Source organism: Gossypium hirsutum, chromosome A11, assembly GCF_007990345.1.
Source record: "Gossypium hirsutum isolate 1008001.06 chromosome A11, Gossypium_hirsutum_v2.1, whole genome shotgun sequence".
In the NCBI taxonomy this organism is placed as follows: domain Eukaryota; kingdom Viridiplantae; phylum Streptophyta; class Magnoliopsida; order Malvales; family Malvaceae; genus Gossypium; species Gossypium hirsutum.
The window spans coordinates 14,993,386-15,015,391 of record NC_053434.1 but is presented as its reverse complement, the minus strand read 5'-3'; the positions used below and the strand labels follow the sequence as shown (position 1 = coordinate 15,015,391).

The 22,006-nt window shown below is 30.4% G+C and overlaps 1 protein-coding gene across 1 annotated transcript; it reads left to right on the top strand.

The window, feature by feature from the left end:
• The first annotated feature begins 11,051 nt into the window (after positions 1 to 11,051).
• Positions 11,052 to 11,701, top strand: LOC107923665 (inhibitor of trypsin and hageman factor). Its single transcript, XM_016853845.2, has 2 exons — positions 11,052 to 11,229; positions 11,310 to 11,701. Exons 1-2 carry the CDS (start codon positions 11,214 to 11,216, stop codon positions 11,504 to 11,506), a joined length of 213 nt encoding a protein of 70 aa, XP_016709334.2. The 5' UTR covers positions 11,052 to 11,213; the 3' UTR covers positions 11,507 to 11,701.
• The last annotated feature ends 10,305 nt before the right edge of the window (positions 11,702 to 22,006 follow it).

Genomic DNA, 22,006 nt, shown 5'->3' with positions numbered 1-22,006 from the left:
AATGACTAGATTGAATAAATAGAGAATTATGAAGGACTAAATTATAATTTTACTAACTTAAGTGATGATTCAAGAATAAAATTTTTAAAAATTATAAAGGCAAAAATGGTGAATTAGCATGAGAAAAAATTCTAGAGTGTAATGATGACATGAGAAATATTTTAATGATATTTTAAATTAAATAATTAGATAAATATTATAATATTATGATATTTAATAATTTTGTTAATTTTATAAATTTTATTATCTTCGATTGAATAACATGTTTTAATGAGTAACTCATAAATAGTTTTGTCATAAATTTAATTATTACTAAAATGAGTAAAATAATCTTCAATAATCAAATAATATAATAAATTGATTTAAAATATCTGTAATTACTTTACAACAAAAATAATACCTAACCTAAATATTCTCCCTTATCTTTGAAGGATTTTGTTGATGTGTTAGTCAGGGATAGCAAGGGGAGGAGCCGGTTTGTTTCTCGCTCTCATTTTGCTCCATTTTTATGTTTTCAGTCCCAAGCTGATTTTATTTAAAATTATAATACTCATAATTAATGCCCAAAAAGTAAAATTCCCAACTTCAGCAATATAAAAAATTATAGAAATAATATAAAATGTAGATTAATTATAAAAATGGGTCGTTTTTATCGTGTTTTCGGTGCCGCTAATGTATAGAAGAAATACAAATCAAATATGATATCAATAAGAAAAAAGTTAATTTTTTAAGGCGTTGCCGTCATAGGCTCGAGCAAAGTTGCTATTTAAAGAAAAAGCTGAATCTTCCTTCAGATCTACTGTCTTTCTTGCTTTATGCCTCTGCTTGCTGGTTGTTGCTTCAGCCTCCTTCAGCTTCTCACCTCCCTCAGCTCGCCGGCACTGGTCACAAAATTCGTAAAGTGAGCATGCAAGTGCAACATGCAAACATTTTTTTTTTGTTAGTTTGAAGTTTCTCTTTTTCTCTTCTTATTTGTTAGTACTTACTGAAAGGGAGCTTACTTTTTCTTTCATTTTGCTATTTCTAGACATGGGGAATCAAATTAATTAATGCATTATTTATTTATTTATTTTCTTTTTTGACCGAGTGAGTTGTATTTGTTATTGTGGTTGACTATTTTATTTTTATTTTTTACTTTATGCTTGTTTTATATTTTCAAAGCTGATACAATATTTTCATTTTCAGGCATAACAATCTAATCCACGGATTGTTTCCGGTTATTTTACAGCCCAACCCATTTAACATATTTTGGTGCAGCCACCTCAAAGTTAATTTTTTTTTAAAACAATAACTTTTTAATTAAAAGTCTACCGCGTCCACATTGAGTCTGATTTTTTTTTTAAATCCACATTATAAAATTATATCAAATGTGAAATTTAATCAAATCAGTATAATTTAAATCGATATTAAAACTAGATTGAATTAGGAATCAATTAAAGTATGAAGTTAAAGTGAGATATCTGATTTGTTAATTTTTAAATATATATTTTTAATAATTTATTTTAATCAAACAATATAAACTAATCAGATCGACCAAATCAATAAAGTGATGGCTTGATCGTTCAACCATTGGTCTAGTTCTAAAAACTTTCAATAATTCAATAATCCATAAAAATATTAGAAGGATATCAAATACAAACTTTTTAAAACTTTTATTGTCTAGCAAAATAGTTTAGAGAAATATAAAAGAAATTAAGAAAGGGAACTAAAACAGATATATGTTATAGATTTGTTATGAAAGATACAAGCATCAAAGTATTAAGACAAACCTAGAAGAGTTGGTCAGGGACGATTGCACCAACACAAGGAGTTGAGCCCCATTTTTGGGTTCGACCTAGACATCTCCAAAATGTAATTTCGAGTTTTAACTAATGGAAGTCTACTTCAATGCATCTTTATTCAATTTTAAAATACATGAAAGGAAATAACTAATATATATGTATATATATATATCGATTATTGCCAACCCGAAGTTCAACAGAAACCATGACTCGTGGGCAGAGAAGTTCATTTAATGTGAGGGTGGACAGTAAACATTTGATGTGAGGGTGGACAGTAAGGAGGGATGTATCCTTCATTATCACAACCAGGGATTGGTGGTCGGGAGGGATCATCAGGAACCACGCTACCTGCAGCTTGACAAGCAATAATTAGGAGCAAGGCAATAGCAAACACTTTGACTGCACTACGGATTATTGTGTTTGTGAACAGGTACGCCATTGCTTTTTTTTTTTAAGGAAGGAGAGGAAGGAACTTAAGCAAGGATTGGATACTGTATATGTATATATTAACTTTTTCCTTTTTCTTTCTAGGGTTGAGTGCGTGTAGAAAACTAGGGGGGGGGGGGTTAAATAGAAAAACTGGTCGTATATATGAACAAGTTAACCAAGTTTTTGATGAGGAAGCTACTAACTTGGGTGAGTTGACAATTTAATAAGAAGGGTAATCAGGAGGAAAAACGTAACAAGTGGTGCGTGCAGACCTGCCTACCTATGCTCGACAGATATCGATTCTATATTCAATTCTTATAAATAGATAGACTTTGAAAAGGTAAAGAGTAATGTCATTGCTTTCAATTTAGGTTTTCAAATTTCATTTATTCCCTTTGACATTTGAAGCAAAGGGCATCATAGTGTACTAATGCCATTACAACCCAATTAGTTGGTCAATGATCAGTAGCAGTTTTTTTTTAAAATATATTATGAGTCTGGTTTGGGTTATGGAGACCAGCAAATGTGCTAAATGGGGGATTTTGTAACAGATATCACTTCCGGGGTCAAGGATTTATTGTATTTTCTTAGAATACTATTGACATGATTTCCTGGAAACATAATTTCCGCATTGTATATTGTAACGTGCATGCAGAGAAGGTTAAACTTCCAAAGTCCCAACATTCAACTTTCTTTGTGTAAAAGTACAAGGTTAGCATTGAATAAAAAGTTTTGGCCCATAATTATTATGTTGAAGTTTCAAATTTAAGTTGTATTAGACATGAATCTATGATTTGAGTTAATATCTCTGATTTGAAGTTAAATGCTTTGATTTCTAACAATTCAGCTCTATTTGTTTTATGTTTATACGCACTTATAATCTAATAATATTCTTAGAGCTGACCCCACCAACAATGGTTAAGACATTCTTTACAATCAATTAAATGTTTTATTTATAACTAACAAGGTTTTTATTAAGTTGGATAATTAATATTTTGATTATGAAAACAGTAAAAAACATGATCCAATATAATAAGGATTATTATTCCAAAGTAATCTTTTCTGTTTTGTGTGTTTATATCAGCTTCGCTTTCAGACTAATTTTATATCTTTCACCCCATTTTTTCTCCTTACTTGCTTCTAATTAAATTAAGCACCCAATCCAATTTATTGCCTTCTTAAATCCAAACTTATAATGATAGAAATTTATGTCTTATTCAACAAATTATTTTATGATCTATGTTTATTATTAATAAAAACGTATTCGTATCATTTTCCCTTCCAATTATATCTACACTTAGACTAAACCTTCAAATCACCATTTTTTTTTCTAGAAAAGCAGAATTACCTTGTTCTCCACCATTTGAAAATATGAAGGATTGCTAATACAACTTTGAATTTATTCCACAAAATCCAACTCTTAGCAATGGATTACCAATTACCGAACTTCTCAAAACTGAGAAATTTTTTTCCTTTTTTTTTGTAAATTTTGATAGATTGTTTGCAAGAGATGAAAAAAAATGATAATATGGAGGTTTAGTCAAATTACTTACATCGCATGAAAAAATTATTCCATTCATAAAAACCATAATTGATATGATAAAAAAGTAAAAAAAAAAGTTAAATAGTAAGTCTGCTACCATCAAACAAAAAGGCCACCCATGAGTTCCCATTTCCGAAATAATTGTTCAGACAAGCACATACCATCCGCTATCCAAATCTTTGAGCTTCATTAGAAACATGAAGTTATTTTTGGTCATCAAACATCATGTGGGCTTAACTGTTTTATCCCATCAAGTTAGAATGAATGAAAAGATCTGCCCTGTCACAAACATTCTCGTCCCATCGAAGACATCCCCCCTCACGCTTTGTAATGATGACTAGATGACAAGTCCAATATGTTAACACCATCTTGCATGGGACCCTTGTCTATAAATACTTCCAGGAACAACGAGTAGGGGATCGACTCTTTAAGAATACTAAACTTATACTCTATCAACATACCTTCAACTCCCAACCTTAGCATTTTCAACACCTTCACTCTCAATAACCTTTGCCTCTTCACCTCGATTGGGTGAACCAGCCTCCATAGTGAAAGACGGATGGTTAGACAAGCTAGCAGGAATCCTTTGGTCCTTGTGAACCACGCCACACTCAAAGATAGGGGAAACCCCCCATTTAATGTTATGTTAGACACTGAAGCTGCGAAACCAGCCGAGATTGGCCTTAACACACACCGAGTGGTTTGCCCTGCGGACCAAACCAACGAAGTAAGGGAAGAAGAATCTATTCGAATGGTGGTATGAGCACAAAAAGTGACACAGTACTACAATTCAAGGGTTCACAGCAGATAGTACGAGGTAGGGGACTTGGTGATGCAGAATGTATAAGCTAGCCAACCAGCTAGTTAAAGGGAAAAGTTGCTAGCCACTTGGGAAGGACCCTATCAGATGATAGTAGTATTAGGATGCGAAAAATACAAACTTGAATGGCTAGACGAAACCCATATACCACTTACATGGAATGTCTGCAACCTTCGTAAATTCTATGCATAAAAGTTGTAAGCCTCGTATTTTAAAAGTTCTTATTTTATTTTATCTGTTCCTATACTTTCCTTATGATACGCCTATGTCACAGGCCGTGTGGACATTCAAAATGAAAGCACATGGCCATGTTTCAGCCCGTGTCCTACCCCGTGTAACTCTCTGACTTGGGTCACATGGCCAACACACACGCCCGTGTGCCCTAAAAATGGCCACACACGTCAGGCCATGGCAAACCTATAGGGTATACTGACTTATGTCACACGGTCAAGTCACACGCCCGTGTGCTGGACCATGAGGAGCATACTGACTTGGTTTTTAATTCAACACTAGGGGACACATGGCCGTGTAACATAACTGTGTGTCACACACGGCTGAGACACATGCCCATGTCTCTGCTCGTGTAGACAAAAATAAGCTATTTACCAAGCCATTTTGCCACCCAATTTGCATATACCTACATTAAACCAAATAGCACAATTCATGGCATAAAAAATAAGCATTCTATTAACCTCATTCAAGCATAATTCATACCATATCAACACCAACCAATACAAAACACATCAATACCACATTATGCCCTTCCAATTCATATCAAATTTCACTATCTCAAATCATCAATATGGTCATTTTCCAAACATACATTATTTATCTAATTTCACCAACATACCAAACTTAAATTTATACCATTTAATATTCACTATGCTATTTATCAACAATCATCACAAAGCCATTATTCAAACAAACACCATAAATGCACACATATATATATACACAACTAAACCAACCAAATTAAGCCAACTCTCATGGCTATATACAAAACCAAAACATTAACATTTACAAGCCACTTCAAATGACCAATTTCATTACCAAACCATGTATCAAAATGACCATAATCCTATACATGACATATACTTAAAACACTTAAGTTCAAAAGTACCCAAGAGATAGTAGGATAGTGTGACAAAGTCTCCGACGATCCCTGAATCTGAGGTAGCTTAGATTTCACTATAAAGCACAAAAAAATATACAAAGTAAGCTATAAAGCTTAGTAAGTCCGTGTGAAAATAATAAGCAAAACACACCATTTAATTATCATTTAAAATATGCATATAGCATACTACAAAATATTTAATCATAGTATTAACATGTATTCAAATCACTTATTTAACCATGAACTCATTTCTTCTATATGTTTGATGCATATTCAGTTTCTGTACATACCTATATTGATACGTATCTATTCTCACCATTTCATATCTTCGATATACCCATTGAACCATTTGGAATAATACAGGATACTTGGGAATCTCGCACCCTAAGTGCCAATATATATAGCCGAAGCTATCTCAATAAATCTTGCACCGAAGTGCCAATACATAGCCGAAGCTATCTCAATATCATATCTCAATAATGCTCAACCTCGAGCTATCAGCGGGTCTGCTCACACAAGCTGACGATCATGACATAACTACACAGTGCTGCTCACACAAGTTGACAAGTATCCACAACATATGCCGGATAACTCAGCCACCGGTAGGACGTACGGACCAGCACCCAAAACAATAATAACCCCTAATGACATGTCATTTGTATCATAATCTATTCCTAAGGTTCAACAGAGATTTCCAATACCGAATATTCGTCGAATAGATCCGCAATGTCGTATTCACAATTTATTCAATACTAAAGCATTTAAAATACAATTAAAACGAAGCTTATTACATATGGACTTACCTCAAGTGCAAAAACAACGAATTAAGTCGATTTAATCCGAAACCTTGTTCTTTCCCAAATCTAATTCCGTATTTTACCTTTCTTGATCTAAATAATATCAAATTTAGCTTATTTAATAATATCTCTATTCAATTTAATCCAAAAACACACATTAAGGAACTTTTAAATTTTTTCCCCTAACATTTCAACATTTTTACAATTTAGTCCTTATTTCATAAAATCACAAAATCATGCAATTCAACCAAAACCCATGCTAGCCAAATTACAATTAGGTCCCTATAAACCCATATTTTTCATTTATTTCACATTTTAACCACAAAATTTACACATTTCACAATTTAACCCCTAATTGAACATTTCACTCAAAATCACTTAACAAATGTTGTTTATTTAACAACAACCATACATTTTCTACCATTAAACATCAAAATACATCAACATTCATCAATGGAAAAACCCTAAACTTTTAAAATTTTTGCAAATTAGTCACTGGCCTAACTAGACTAAGCTGAAATGATTTCAAAAACATAAAAATTATTAAAAACGGAACGAATTTCACTTACATGCAAGCTTGAGATTGAACTGAATGCTTAAAGCCCTAGCTATCTCTTCTTTTCTCTAATTTTCGGTCAAAATTTTAAGGTTGAAGATGATACAACCATTTTACATATTTTAATTTATGTTATATATATTTAATTACTTATTTAACCTTACATATTAACATCAAATTCACTTAAACAATGCCCATAATTCTCCACTCATGCTATTAGTGGTCTAATTACAACATAAGGACCTCCAGCTTAATAATCCATAGCTATTAGACACCTTTAGCTAATAGATCCCAAGTTTTACACTTTGCGCAATTTAGTCCTTTTTTATCAAATTAAGCATTTAAACAATAAAATTTCTTAACGAAATTTTCACACAATCATTTTATCATGCTATAAACACTAAAATAATAATAAAATAAATATTTTGACTTCAAATTTGTGGTCCCAAAACCACTGTTCTGATTTGACTAAAAACGGGCTATTACATATTGTGTTAACTTTCTTTGGAGAATATATTATGTCTTTCAGCAACTGAATTCCTTTCATTGTCTACAAATGTCATACCTCCCATGTAATTCTATAAAATTCAAGGGTAATGTGATAGATAAATATTTTTATTCTTTTCGTAAACTTCCCTCATGCATTTGGAGCAGGGCCATTATTACTACTTTTCGTAAGCTTCCCCCATGTGTTTACGAGCAAGGCCATTATTACTACTTTTTGTAAACCTCCTCCAATGCATCTTGGAATAGGGCCATTATTATTACTTTCCGTAAGCCTTCCCATGCATATGGAGCGGTGCCATTATTATTACTTTTTGTAAATTCTCCCTATGTGTCTAAGAGCAAAGTTATAATTTTTTTTCTTTCTATAAGCCTCCCCTATGCGTTTAGGAGTAGGGTTATAATTTTTTTAATTTTCGTATCCCCCTATGAGTATGGGAGTAGGGCCATTATTACTACTTCTCATAAGCCTCCTTCATGAATCTGAGAGCAGGGCCATTATTACTACTTTTTGTAAGTTCTCTCTATATGTCTAGGAGCAGGGTTATAATTTTTACTTTCCGTAAGCCTCCCCTATGCGTCTAGGAGTAAGGTTATAATTTTTACTTTTCGCAAGCTCTCTCATGCATCTAAGAGCAAGGTCATAATACTTATCTTTCTTTTTTTTTACTCCAAAATACGTTAATGTTAAACAAACAAACCACCCGTATGCAAGACTTATGAGCAATATTGTTGCAAAGGATAAAATCCCAACAATTAATACTTAGTATAAATTGCAATAAATATTTAGAAGGAACAACCTTATGGCTATTCATATTGCAAAGAAATCAAGAGCGGGAATATCGAAAATTTATGAAGAAATGATTTATATTACTACCATGCATACCACTCATAATAGAGACAACAATGAAGCAATAAAACCAAAGCACTGAGAGAAAAATAGAAATTTTCATTACTATGAAAAAACATATTACAAAAACAAAATTAATTCCCAACATTACAACCCCTAAACACCTTCAATAGGCTCCTTACTAGGTGGATCCTCAGCACCAGGTGGGGTATTGATTTCCCCTCCCGCTGCATCATAATTCCCTGTATTGCTTGGTATAGTCGAAAAGTGAAAGGAACAAAATAAAACAACTGAAAAATGTAAACTTTGAGCTAACATACACTTCTTTCCCATTTTCTTTTTTCTCGTCATTCTAATTTGAAAGAATTGATATTTATGCTGTGAAAATAGAATATTAATAATGACAATGTATCACAAAGAAAAGAAAGAAAAATAGAACACAAAACTTTACGTTGAAACCCTTTCAGGAAAAAACCCACAGGCAGAAGAGATGACTACGTGTAACAGCCCGATTTTGGGTCTAGTCAGAATAATGGTTTTGGGACCACAAACCCAAAGTAAAAAAATTTATTTTATTAATTTATTAAGGTTTACAGCATGATGGAATTATTATGTGAAAATTTCGTAAAGTAATTTTACCATTTGAGTGCTTAATTTGATAAAAGGACTTAATCGCGTAAAATACAAAAGTTGCATTCTATTTGTTAGAAGTGTTCAATGGCTATTAAAAGGAAGTGTAGAGTACTTGCATGGAAATTAGCCAATTGATATTGTGAGTGGACGGTTAGGCAACATGAAATAGTGAATTGTGTTTTTTATGTTTTGATAAAAAGGTATCTTGGTAATTAAGTTAATAAGTATAATAAGACAAAAATCGTAGTTCGTAGAAAAAGCCTATTTTAGGTAAATAATGCAATAAACGATCTATTTTCGTAATTATATTATTTAAAGAGCCATTTTAGGTAAAACGCCCGACTAACTCCCACCAGTAGTTCACATGGGTCAATGTGCTATTCATCTCTAATGTAATGGGTTTATTGGACTTTTTCATGTATTGGTATAATCATATGTGTTGTTAGTCATTAAATTAACTCATATAATTTATCTTACTCAATAACAAATTTTCTATTTTCAAAAATATTATTTATTTAAAATAAATTTAATTAATTTTTAAATTAAATTATTTTTTCAATCTAAGTCTAATTTCGTTAAGATCATGATAATTTTATTATACTAGAATTTATGAATAAATAAAATTAATTGTCTTTTACCATAAAACTTTGATGACTACTATTAACAAGAGAATCAACTCTTTTGGAAGAAGTCTTCAAAGTGTTTTTCTTTGAATAGCCGACTTAAACTATCAACAATTAAATGTATTATCCATGTATTGGAACTTTATCCTCACTCTCTTCGAAGAACCATATACAATTTATGGAATGGACACATTAAATGATGGAGATTTGTACCTATAAAACTAAGGATAAATATTAATATTGAATAGCAAATAGTTACGAAAGTACCTAAAACAATGTAGCTCTAACCAATGGTGAATTTAGGGGACTAGCATGGGTTTTAGCTCCCTAAAATGTAAAATTATTATTTAAGTTTTTAAAATTTTAAAAAAAATTTAAATTAGTAAAAATAAAATTATATTTTGGCCTCTAAAATTATAAAAAATTAATTTAATTCTTTAAAAATTATAAAAATATAAATTATAAAAAATTAATATTTCATTCAGCTCTTAAAAAATTATTATAGCTTTCCCTTTCTCTAACTACCAATTTTAATTTTACAGACACCTTATGAGCAAACCTACTACTAGTTGAGCTATGCATTAACATAGTTACTTTCTATGATCGTGGTATTCACGATCTTAAGGTGGTTGACAACTCAAATGGAGCTTCAAATGGTGTTTAGTGATGATTCGTTCTCATTTTGGTGTGTCATTGCCTTGTCAAGGCAAGTGTTTATGAGTTGTGTTTTGTTTATGACATGTGTTGACATTTTATGATTTTGATGCTTTAGAGTGGCGGTGATATTTTGGCTTTGTTGGTGCTTTAAGATGGTGAGGCTATTTTCTTTATCTATAATAAAGAGATACAGTATTAATTTAATTGATATAAATATTTTTATTAATATAAGAAGATGTAAATTTAAATATATTGAACTATCTTCTTATTTATAAGTTAGGAAAAAATTATGAATAATTCTTGATATTATATCAAAACAAGAAGAAGAGATAATCAAAATTTATAAAAAAATTATTAAAAAAATCAAGATCCACTTGTAACCCTTGTTAACTGGTTTTATTATTTCAATAATATTTTATTTTTAAGTGAGAAAATAAAGCTGTTTCCATTCAATGGAAAAACAAAATAAGTGTACTAAATATATTAATGTTTAATATAATAATAATATACAAAAATTATACATCAAATACTATTTTCTTATTATTTAAAACAAATGAAGACTTAAAAAGCAACTTAATTTATTCATTCCGAAAAACTTAAGCTGAGCATCGAAAACTTAATTAATTCAATCATTTTTAGAAGATAATATCAAGTTTTTGAAAAAAGAAAAAAAAAAGTGACGAAAGCTTACGAAAGCATATCCAAGGTCAGAGCTTTCCAATATTTCGAAGGTCAAAAACTTCAAACAAAGCAGCAGGCCATTCAAACAAACCCATTTTCATCGCTCTCCAAAATTCAACGTTTAAATTTCTTTTTTTATTCATGCATTTGGCCATCTATAAATTACTTCCCTCCGGATTTGCTTTTGCAAAATAGAGAAAACCAAGAGGATATCTATCAAAGAAAATGACCGATTGCAGTGGTAAGCTTCTTTTTTCTCCCTTAACCATGTTTTATTCATTCTCAGAATTAACAAAGCGTTTAAATGCTTGTCGACAACAGATCCAGGAAAGAGTTCGTGGCCGGAGCTGGTGGGAACAAACGGCGAGGTGGCGGCACACATCATCGAAAAAGAAAACCCAAAGGTTAGCGTCCGAATCGTGAAAGGACTGATGGTGACCATGGATTTTCGTTGTGATCGGGTGCGGGTTTGGGTGGACAACTATGGAATTGTGAAGACCACGCCTCACATTGGCTAACAGTATACCATGTGCGAAGATCCCAAAAAGCACCAATAAGCTAGACTATTTGACTTGCAATAAATAAAATTAGTTTGTATAATCTTAAGATGCCATAGGTTTGTCATTTTTTTTTCTTAAATTAGTTTTACAACTTCATAATGTTTCGACAAAAATTATATAATTAAAAATTAGATATATGTTTCATTTTTTTAATAGGAGATATGTTTATTTTTAAATCTTGATATACTGATTATAAACCCTAAACATTTAAGTCTTAATAAATAAAAATGAATTCCTTTAAAGAAAATAATAAATATTGTTTATAATTTTTTATCAATTTAATATTTATTTCTTATTAAGTTGGATCATTAACTTTTTGAAAAGAGTTAAATCATTTTTTAACAAATAATGATGTTAGCGTACGTAACAACAAACATCACAGTTCATGAGTACTTCATATTAACATAACACTATTTATCTTATTAGAATGCTTATTTAATAAGTTTATTAAAAATTAAAAATAAAGATTTCATAAAAATTCTAAAAATTGCATGAAGCACATATTGATATGCGATTTGTTATATTTAAAAATTTAACATTTTAGTTAGAATTTTCGTTTCAAAAAGCAATTCAACTTTTTTTTAAAATGTTGTTCAAATTTGACTATTTTAAAAAGGTTTGAGAGTCAAATTTAGTTTTTCTAAAAAAAATGAGGGTCAAATTGACAAAAGATATAAATGTTAAAAAATGTCAATTCGGAATATAGGTTGGGGTAAACTATATTAATAGTCACCCAATTATGTTTTTTTTCTTTTTTTGTCACTCAATTATGAAAAGTTATAAAATGGTGAACGAACTATTATTATATTTCTATTTTGGTCACCAATTATGAAGAGTTACAAAATAGTCACTCAACTATTCAATTTTATCTTTTTTTTTATCACCCAATTATTCCATTTTTACGTTAGTCAGTGACAAAAAGACAAAATTGAATAATTAGGTGGTCATTTTATAATTTTTCATAGCTGACTGACAAAAAAAAAGAACAAATTATAGTTGAGTGACCTCTATTGTAGTTTTCCCTATAAATTTTTACTTTTAAAATCTTTTTTTTCGTTGGGCAAAGGCTTGTGGGTGTTAGAAGTTTTCAGTGTCACTTCTAATAAAGACAGTTGTCGTAACCATTTTTTTGGAAAACAGGTATCGACTTGGAGAAAAAAACGAAAACGGGAGTCGCCACCAATCTTTTTAGGTGTGATTGGATCACCTTGTAAAAGTGGTTGTTTTTACTAAATGGTTTGATTTATTTAAACAACGATTTTGGTCCACATAAATCAAGGAAACAGGTTCGGGAGTCGGTTACGCACGAGGAAGGATTAGCACTCTCGTAACGCCCAAAAATTGGTACCTAGTTGATTAATTAGTGTCTTAGTGTCGAAAAATGAAAGCTTGAAAGACATTGAAATACGATCCCTCTTCGTAAAAATGCTAATTTGAAAATGACCGAATAAATTAAAAAAAAATGTTAAAGACTCCATAATAATAGTAGTAGTTATAATGAAAGTAAAAAATAATACTAGATATAACAATAGTAATATTAGTAATAAAATAATAGCTATAAAAATATTAACCATGACAATAAAGAATAATAGTAATAATAATAATATAGATAATAATATATATATAAAATAATAATAATAGTTAGAGATAAAAGATAATAGAAGTAGTAATAATAATAGTATTAAAACAAAATACATATAGGTACAAGTATAATAACAATAATGGTAATAAAAAATAAAAGAATAGTAATAATATTTAAAATATATGTATATAAAAACAGTAGTAAAAGGATATGTATAATAATAATAATAATAATAATAATAATAATGGTAAAAAATGGCATTAGGATAAAATAAATATAAGTATAAATATGATAATAATAATAATGATAATGACAATAATAATAATATAGTAGTAATAATAAAAGTAAAATTAATAGTAAATTGATAATAATAATGTATGTTAATAACAATAATAATATATAAAGGATAGGAAATAATGAATGATAAAAAAATGACAATAATATGATAATAAAAATAATGGTGGTGGTAATAATGATTATAGTAAGAATATACAATACTTAGTATTAGAAGTAAATACATAACACATACATATTAGAAATAATCATAATAAAAAAACACTATTAATAACTATATAAATAGATATACATGATATAGTTTTAAAAACATAAACATAAGATGATATGAAAAATAAAAATAAAAATGATATAGTATTAAGGTATATGCATAACAATAAAAATACAATATTAATATATATATATATACGAGTAATAAAAAATGTATTCGTATTAAAAATATGTACATAATAAAAATACAACATTTAAAATATTTACACAGTATATGCATAATAATATTAAAAAATAATTATTAATGATATTACATAAATATATACATATGTAAAAAATAAATACATGATAATATTAAAAGTATGTACAGAATATATATATTATACATATAATACCTAAATATATACATACATATATATATAGTATTAAAAAAAGAAATATACATAATATAATATTGACATATAAATATGTGTGATATGGAACGTAATACATATATATTTATAGAGTACATAAGTGACATACAAAAATAAAAACAATAATAGTATAACTATTAATAATACTATATAATATATATAATATACATATATATAAGTATAACAAAAATATAATAATAACAGTAATTAAAATATAATAGCATGAATAAAATTAAAATTAAAGTAAAATAATGAGAAAGAGTAGAAGAGGGATGAAAATCAAAACAACAACAAATTTTTGGGGTGAATTTCAAAGAAAAAAAAGGAAAACGACCAAATTGCAGTATGCGCACAACCTAGAAGTACTAAAAACGCAATATTCCCCATCCTAAAACGCAGCGCGTGGTCGAGGATCAAATTGAAAAACGGGACATGTTCCAGGGCTGAATTAAAAATAGCAATAACTCGATTGTAGAGACATGAAAAAGCGGAAGGACTTATTGGGAAAATATCCTATCAAAGCAAAAATGCGCGGATCCCCTAGCGGGTCGGGTCGTTTGCGCGGGTCAGCCCCAAAACGACGTCGTTTTGGGGCTCTTCAGGGCACCTTAAAACAGCGCCGTTTTTAGAAGGCTATAAAAGCTAAAATTTTGAGGAAAAAAAAAACATTCCTGCTATCATTTAAAAAAAAAAACTCAGTAGCTCTCTCACTCCCTCTCTCTCGCCCTCTGGTCAGAGTCGAAGTCCGGCGATCGAGCCGACGTCAGCCACCGTCGCCCGAAACCCCGAAGGTATATATTATATATATATTTATTTTTGCTTATGATATATATATATATGTGTGTGTGTGGGGTTAGATTCAAAAATAGAAACAAAAGAGAAAAATAAGATAAATAAGATCACTTTAGGTTTTTTAGCTTTTGATTTTTGTATTTTGAGTCTCCGATCTTGGACTACTCTCTTGATTTTGCTATTATTTTCTTTGAATCACTGTTTTTTTTATATTCAATGTCTCTTTTTTCAAAATACAATCGTTTTTTTTCTTTTTTTCTTTTATTCGAAAATCCTCCCCCTTACAATGGTACTAGATCTGGCTTTTTATAGCCATTTACAAACTTATCATCTGTTTATCTACTATCTTTTCTTCCTTGTATGGTAGGCAAATGGTGGTGGAGGCAAGTGCTATCATTGCAACTAAGGCAGTGGGATTAGGTGATTTAGGGTTTTTTTTTGGGTATTGGGCTAATTGGGCTAGGGTTAGGTATTAGGTTTGGGTTTAGTGGGTCATTTGGTTTAATTTGGGCCTGCAAATTGGGCTTGTACAACAGTGTTACAAGTTTATTAACGCAGGAGAACTACTCAATCGAATCAAATAGAATAAAATAATTGAGCTATTTGAAATGATAAGTGTTGTTTTGTTTGTTAAACTAGAATTTTAAACTTTATTATGGTTGAAAAGAAATTCAAATAGAGTTTAATTAAAATAAATATTCAACTAAATTATGATAATTTTTTTTAAGAAATTACAAAACACGAATAGCACGAGAGATACAATTTTGAATGAAAGTACAAAACTTGAGAGTTCCACCATAATCATAATATCACAATTTTTTTAGCTATCCATCAAGAAATGATTTAAAAGCAAATGATAGAAAGTTGAAATTTTTGAGAAAATTAAGAAAAAACAAGCTTTTGTTTAGGCCTATGGATGAGAAAAAGGTACATTGGTTAGAGGACGAATTTCAGCTGAGTTGTGAAATAAAAAATCAGATGACTTGATTATAAATGTGGACAAGAGTTAGATTAAATTACAATGAATTATTTTCATTTTGTTTTTTAATAACTCCAGTAGGTAGAATTATTTGTATGAATTTGTACCAACTTGTCTTGGGTTTTATTAGAAACAAGCAGATTTGGGATGAACATATAATTACTATGTCATGATGGCATGTTATATCATCCTTAATACGTTACAGTAGCTATAGCTATAGCTATTACATTTTTCATTATCACTCCATCATAATTTATTAACCAGAATAATAAAGCTTGTTAGGTTAGCTAATTGTAGGGGGACGAACAACGTGGCCGTTGCTATCAACCCAAACCCAGACCCTATCACACCTGAAGTCCCTAGTGACTGGCGTTCCATCCAGCAAAACTATGGCGTCCACATTTGAATTCTCCCTCTCTATCGTTGTCTTGGCACCCTCTCCATCTTTGCCCACCAGCTCTGGCCACGAGTTCTTCCCTATTGCATTTCAGACAACTCATTAATCAAACTGAAATATCCCACCCAAAAAGAAAATAAACCCCTAAAGTAATTAGCCTTACCAGGACACCCAGACATATTGCTTTCTCTTTCTCCTTCTCTCTTGGATTGCTGTGTGAGTTTCGAATTGTATCGGGCAGGATGTGTTTGATCTTTAAATACATGTCCCAAAAGTATGAACACATTAGTGTAAATGGTCCCAAGTCCCTGCCGACCTTTTTGAATGCTCATAATAAGTTTGGCGCCGTCCCTTTATCAATGCTGATATTATGCGTACGTGGTGGTTGGCTTAGCAAGGCTTGATTTGTGATCTGCTATGTTCTTATCCTTTTTGTTGGCACTCAAAAAGAGTTGAATTTTTCCCATTTATATCAAATTTGATCAAAGTAAAAAGCTTGTTCTAGTTTTAGGATATCCTTTTTTTTAAGTTCATCTCCACGTTAATTGCGTAGCATGAACTGCTTCCCTTTGATCTAATCCTATCTGTTTGCCAGTTGGAGATGGAAATTTTTCATTTAATAACAAAGTTATAAAAAAAAAAAAGAAAGAAAAAAGCGTAAAGTTGGATTAGCATCAGCCTCAGCCCTCGTATAGGAAAATTATTTAAGACATTAAAATACTTATTAGTAAAATCCTTGAATTAAAAGTACATACAATCGATATGAACATAATTGTTTTACGTAAAAATAAAGCTTAATATTAGTTTGTTATTTGATAAAAAGTAAATTTGTTTATTACTACTAGACAACATACATTACATATATTTTGTTTTAAATCAATTCAAGTCAGTTTAATTGCTTAAGAGTTCAGACTATTTAGTTACAGGTTGTTATTACTGTATTAATCACGTGTTGTAATGTGAGTCAAAGATTTAATTATTGAAGCTCTCTCACTTCACATTTGTAATCAAGTTTGTTGGTTTTCAGAAAATTAAGAAAGTTAGTTTCTCTTTCTTCAAGGTAAAACCAGAATAAAATTTTAAAAAGTCAAAATAAAATTGTAATTTTTACAATAGCAAAAACGTAATTTTATCATTTTAATAGTTTATATTTTTATAATTTTTAATAGATTAAATTAAATTTTTATATTTTTAAAAGAGCTAAAATATAATTTTACGTTTATTAATTTAAAAAAAAAAAGGGTTCGCGGCTGCTCTTCTTCTTCTTCTCCTTCCTCCTCCTTCATTAGTTTCTTATATCATTCTTGGTAACTTTATGATAAATAAATAAATGATTATATTTAGATAAATTGTGCTTTTATTCATCCAAAAGTACATAATTGTTTTGGTACCAAAAATATAAATAAATAACATTTTTAGTTCCAAAAAAAGACTTAAAAGCAAAGTAATTGTGAGGAAGCAATCCAAAAAATGTAAGATGTTTAATTGTTTATGTTGGTAGCAGCTTAGTATTGAAAATTCAATAAATTTATACCATCATTTTTACAAAAATTATATTAAACAAAATATTAATATTTGTAATTCTATCCGGATTGAAGGCCCCCTGTGATAAAGAAGAAAAAAGTATACCAAAGCTATCCAAGGTCAAAGCTTTCAAAAGTCAAAACTTCAAACAAAAGGAAAAGGAAAACACATTTCTTTCAAACTAATCTCCTCTCTAAAATTCAACGTTTAATTTTGTATTAGCTCATTCCCCCATTTATAAATTCTTGGCTATCATATCTCAGAACAAAGAAAAGTAAGAGGATATCTATATCAAAGAAAATGACAGATTGCATCGGTAAGCTTCCCCCCCGCAAATTGAAGCCAAAAGTAACAAATCATGGCTTAAGTCTTTAATAAAACCTATTTTCTTTCTCAGAATTAACAAGATTTGTAAATGTTTGCCGACTACAGATCCAGGAAAGAGTTCGTGGCCGGAGCTGGTGGGAACAAACGGCGAGGTGGCGGCACACATCATCGCAAAAGAAAATCCAAAGGTTAGCGTCCAAATCGTGAAAGAAGGAATGATGGACAACTATGGAATTGTGAAGACCACGCCTCACATTGGCTAACAACTAATCGTTTATGCTGTGTGCATGGATCAATGAATCGCAAAAGGTTTGAATAAGCTAAACTATTAGCATTAAATATAAGTAAAATACTCATGTTTGATTCATTAAAGTGATATGTTGCATATTAATCAAGTGTTGATTTTTTTAAGAATCAACTTTGTATCATAAAAAAAATTAATAAAGTGATTACTTTAATAAATCTATAAAATATTCATTGATTGTCTCAATTTATTACTAATGCATAAAATAAATTGAAATTGAGCTTAATTTATTTGGTTTTATGCATTTCTCCCTCTTTGGAAATATATTTCAACACTAGTAGATATTTATCATTATTTTAGATTATGACTTCTTCTTACATAAAAAAATTTAAATACGTTAATGAGATGTATATCTATTATATATCTCGACACCTTGAACAGACTCTTGGATCCTTATCCCTCATGATCAAGCCTAAGAACCACTCTTCGTAGCCAACTTTTCGGTGCAATTCCTTGAGAAATCTCTTTAAGAGAACTCCTCGAACCCCAAGAGACATAAGGATCCACCTAACCGCCATTTATGACACCAATTTCTATATTTCATCTGAAATGATTGACAACATGTCAAATTGTCACCCTAATCACCCTACTTAGATTTACCATGACAAACCAATTTACTTATCCACCCATGGTTGTAACACCCCCATACCAAACCTGATCGTTGAGTCATAGCACCAAGGTGTTACATTTATTGTCGGAGCAACTGGTGTTTAATTCAATTCATTTCATCATTTTAATCGCACTACTAAGACCAAATAGTGTTTACAACATAATTTTAAAACCGTTCTTAATTCAATTCAAACTTCCGGTGGCACTTATAACAGTTTATAATTGCACTTCTAAGACCAAAGATGAAGTATTCATCTTCTCCAACGGTCCATTCTAAGGAAAAACAAAGAAAGAAAACCTTAAGCTCATTCAAGCATTCTACCACCAATCTAAAAAAGCAATTAATCCATTTTCCTCAATTTTTTTATAGATTTATGATCAAGGGAGTTTGATTTAGCTAGCCCATGTATCAATTTGTTCAATTTTTTAGTTTTTAGCAAGTTACCATTAAAGATGAATTGATGAATTAGGCTTGAATTTGAAGAAATTGATAGTTAGTAAACTTAGATTATGATAAAGACTAAATTAGAAAGTAAATTGAAATTGTTAGATAAATTTGTAACTTCAGGGACTAAATTGAAAATTGTCATGAGATTATGCTATAGATAGAAAGTACAAGTTCTCTAATGAAAGAATGTGAAATCATATTTTGATATGATATTAAATATTGAAAAATACAAGTATCTTTAATATAGGGACTAATATGAATAAAATGTAAAATATGGTTGACTATGTATTTGATTGTGTATTGGACTTAATAGTTGGTATAAATGGTTGAATTGATTGGAAATGTGATCGTAGTTGCTCCGGTAATGAATGTGGCATGTTGAAGCTCAAACCTGACGATCGGGTCGGGTACTCCTTCCTAACATAACCCTGAAAACTTGGGTCCCTCTAGCGTAAGGGGTTTTTAAATTAAACACTAATGGATCATCTATTGGTAACCAAGGAAAGGGAAAGGCTAGCACTTTAATCAGAAATGATAGAGGCAAATGGATTGGAGGATGCTTCAGGCATATTTTGCTCGTCACCAGTGTCGAAGCTTTACTTTGGGCAATTAGCGATGGGTTAGCCTTAGCTTTACATCACAATATTGCTCATCTTGAATTTGAAAGTGATGCCACTACTGATGTTAGTTTTATCTGTAATAGTGAAACTAACAAATCTTGTTTCGTCTACACTTGTGAATGGTTGCAGGTCACTAATGTCTAAGTTCGTTTCGACTTCACTCAAGCACATTTATAGGGAGGGTAACCAAAGTGCAAACCAGTTAGCTCAACTAGAGAACAACTTTCAACAGGATAACTAAAGCACCGTTTGTAATAGAAAGATTTGTGCTTTTGTGGGGAACCCTCGACTTGTATTGAAGCGCTCTTAAAATTTGATGCCTATAAATTCACTATGTATCGAGTCTTAATTGAATCAATATTATCGTTCCATTTAGACAAAACAAAAGTATGAAAAAACAAAACTCAAAGAAAGCCACTTTTCATATCCATTGATAGTCAAAACAAAGCTGTAAAGGCTTTATAAATTAATTGATCACAGTTCTCAAAAACAGTTCCAAATATCGGGTTCATGTTGAAAACTCAAATGCGAAATTGTTAAAGTTAGGAATAAATGAGATACATAGAAATTTTGTTAGGCCTATATAAGCTAATCATTCAAGAAAACCCTACTATTTTTATGCACTAAATCTCTTATAGCACGTTTGGTTCACTAAAATGAAATAGGACTATAATAGAATAACCATTCCGTGGGAATGGAACAATGTCATAATTGAATGAGTATTATAATAGTATTTATGCGTTTAGTTGAGAGAAATAGATATATAATAACAAAAAAAAAGCTCAAATGACGAATAGGCCCTTTAATATTTTAATGTATTTTTCACATCAATTTAATATTAAAGAATAATATTTAAATATAAAATATTTTATATTTTATATTTTTATATTAAATTATATTAAAATATTTTATATTTATATTTTTTGAAATTTTGAAATAATATTTTATATTAAATTATATATTAAAAAGAATTTTTTATTTTCTCCATCTTCTTCATCTTGGTTGGTCTCTTCTTTCTCCCAAATTCATCTTTTATCTTCCTCCCCAAATTTCAACGAAACCTCCAACAATGGCTAACCATAAGAGCTCCTAGTATCCATTCATATGCATGCAATTAACAGGTTCATAATATTGCATGAGCAGGACAGTACTGAACCAAAAAATACTGTAGTGGAAGTAAACTGATTATATTCACGCATTAGAATTCATATTGGTCGAATTTAACAACTTGCTGATACAAGAGCAGCAACTGCCGGCGAACTCCCAGCAAGTAAAACCAAGTCTCAAGTAAAGCCCATATAGGCACTTTTAATCGCAATTTCTAGTACTTCTATTCACGGATTGCGTTAAGGCTTTCCTTAAACCGTCGATGATAACAGTTATTAGCACAAATAAAGGAGACTATTGACATTTTTAACCTCAAGTAGCACATTAAATATGCTTCTGATTTAAAAACTCAAAGAAGTGTCGCAGCACTTAAAAGGAAATGGTGCTAACTATGGCCTGATTAATTTGTAAATGACCACGTATAAAACTGAATACAGGAGACAAAATTCTATAAAGCTTTGTGAACAATACAATTTCACAGCCAAAAGCAATTTTTGAGCAAGCAGTGAACATACGCAGAAATAAAAGATGTAGAAGGAATATAATCAGAAGTATATACAATAGAACTATTATACTCCAATCCATGTATTTGGAATATCCAAGTCTAACACTTACTCCATGGGCTCAGCTCTTAACGCTGCCCTTGAAGGACATGCTTAAAATATATAACGAGGATGGATGAGAGGGCTGTCGGTTTAGATGGTGAGAATTTGGGGTTAATTTTTTATTTCACACGGTCAATCATCCATTCAGTAAAGGGACGATCAACCAAACAAATGGAGTACCGTAATCTATTTACATTCTCCCAACCGAACATACTCTAAATAGCAACATTTTAAATTATTATATTTG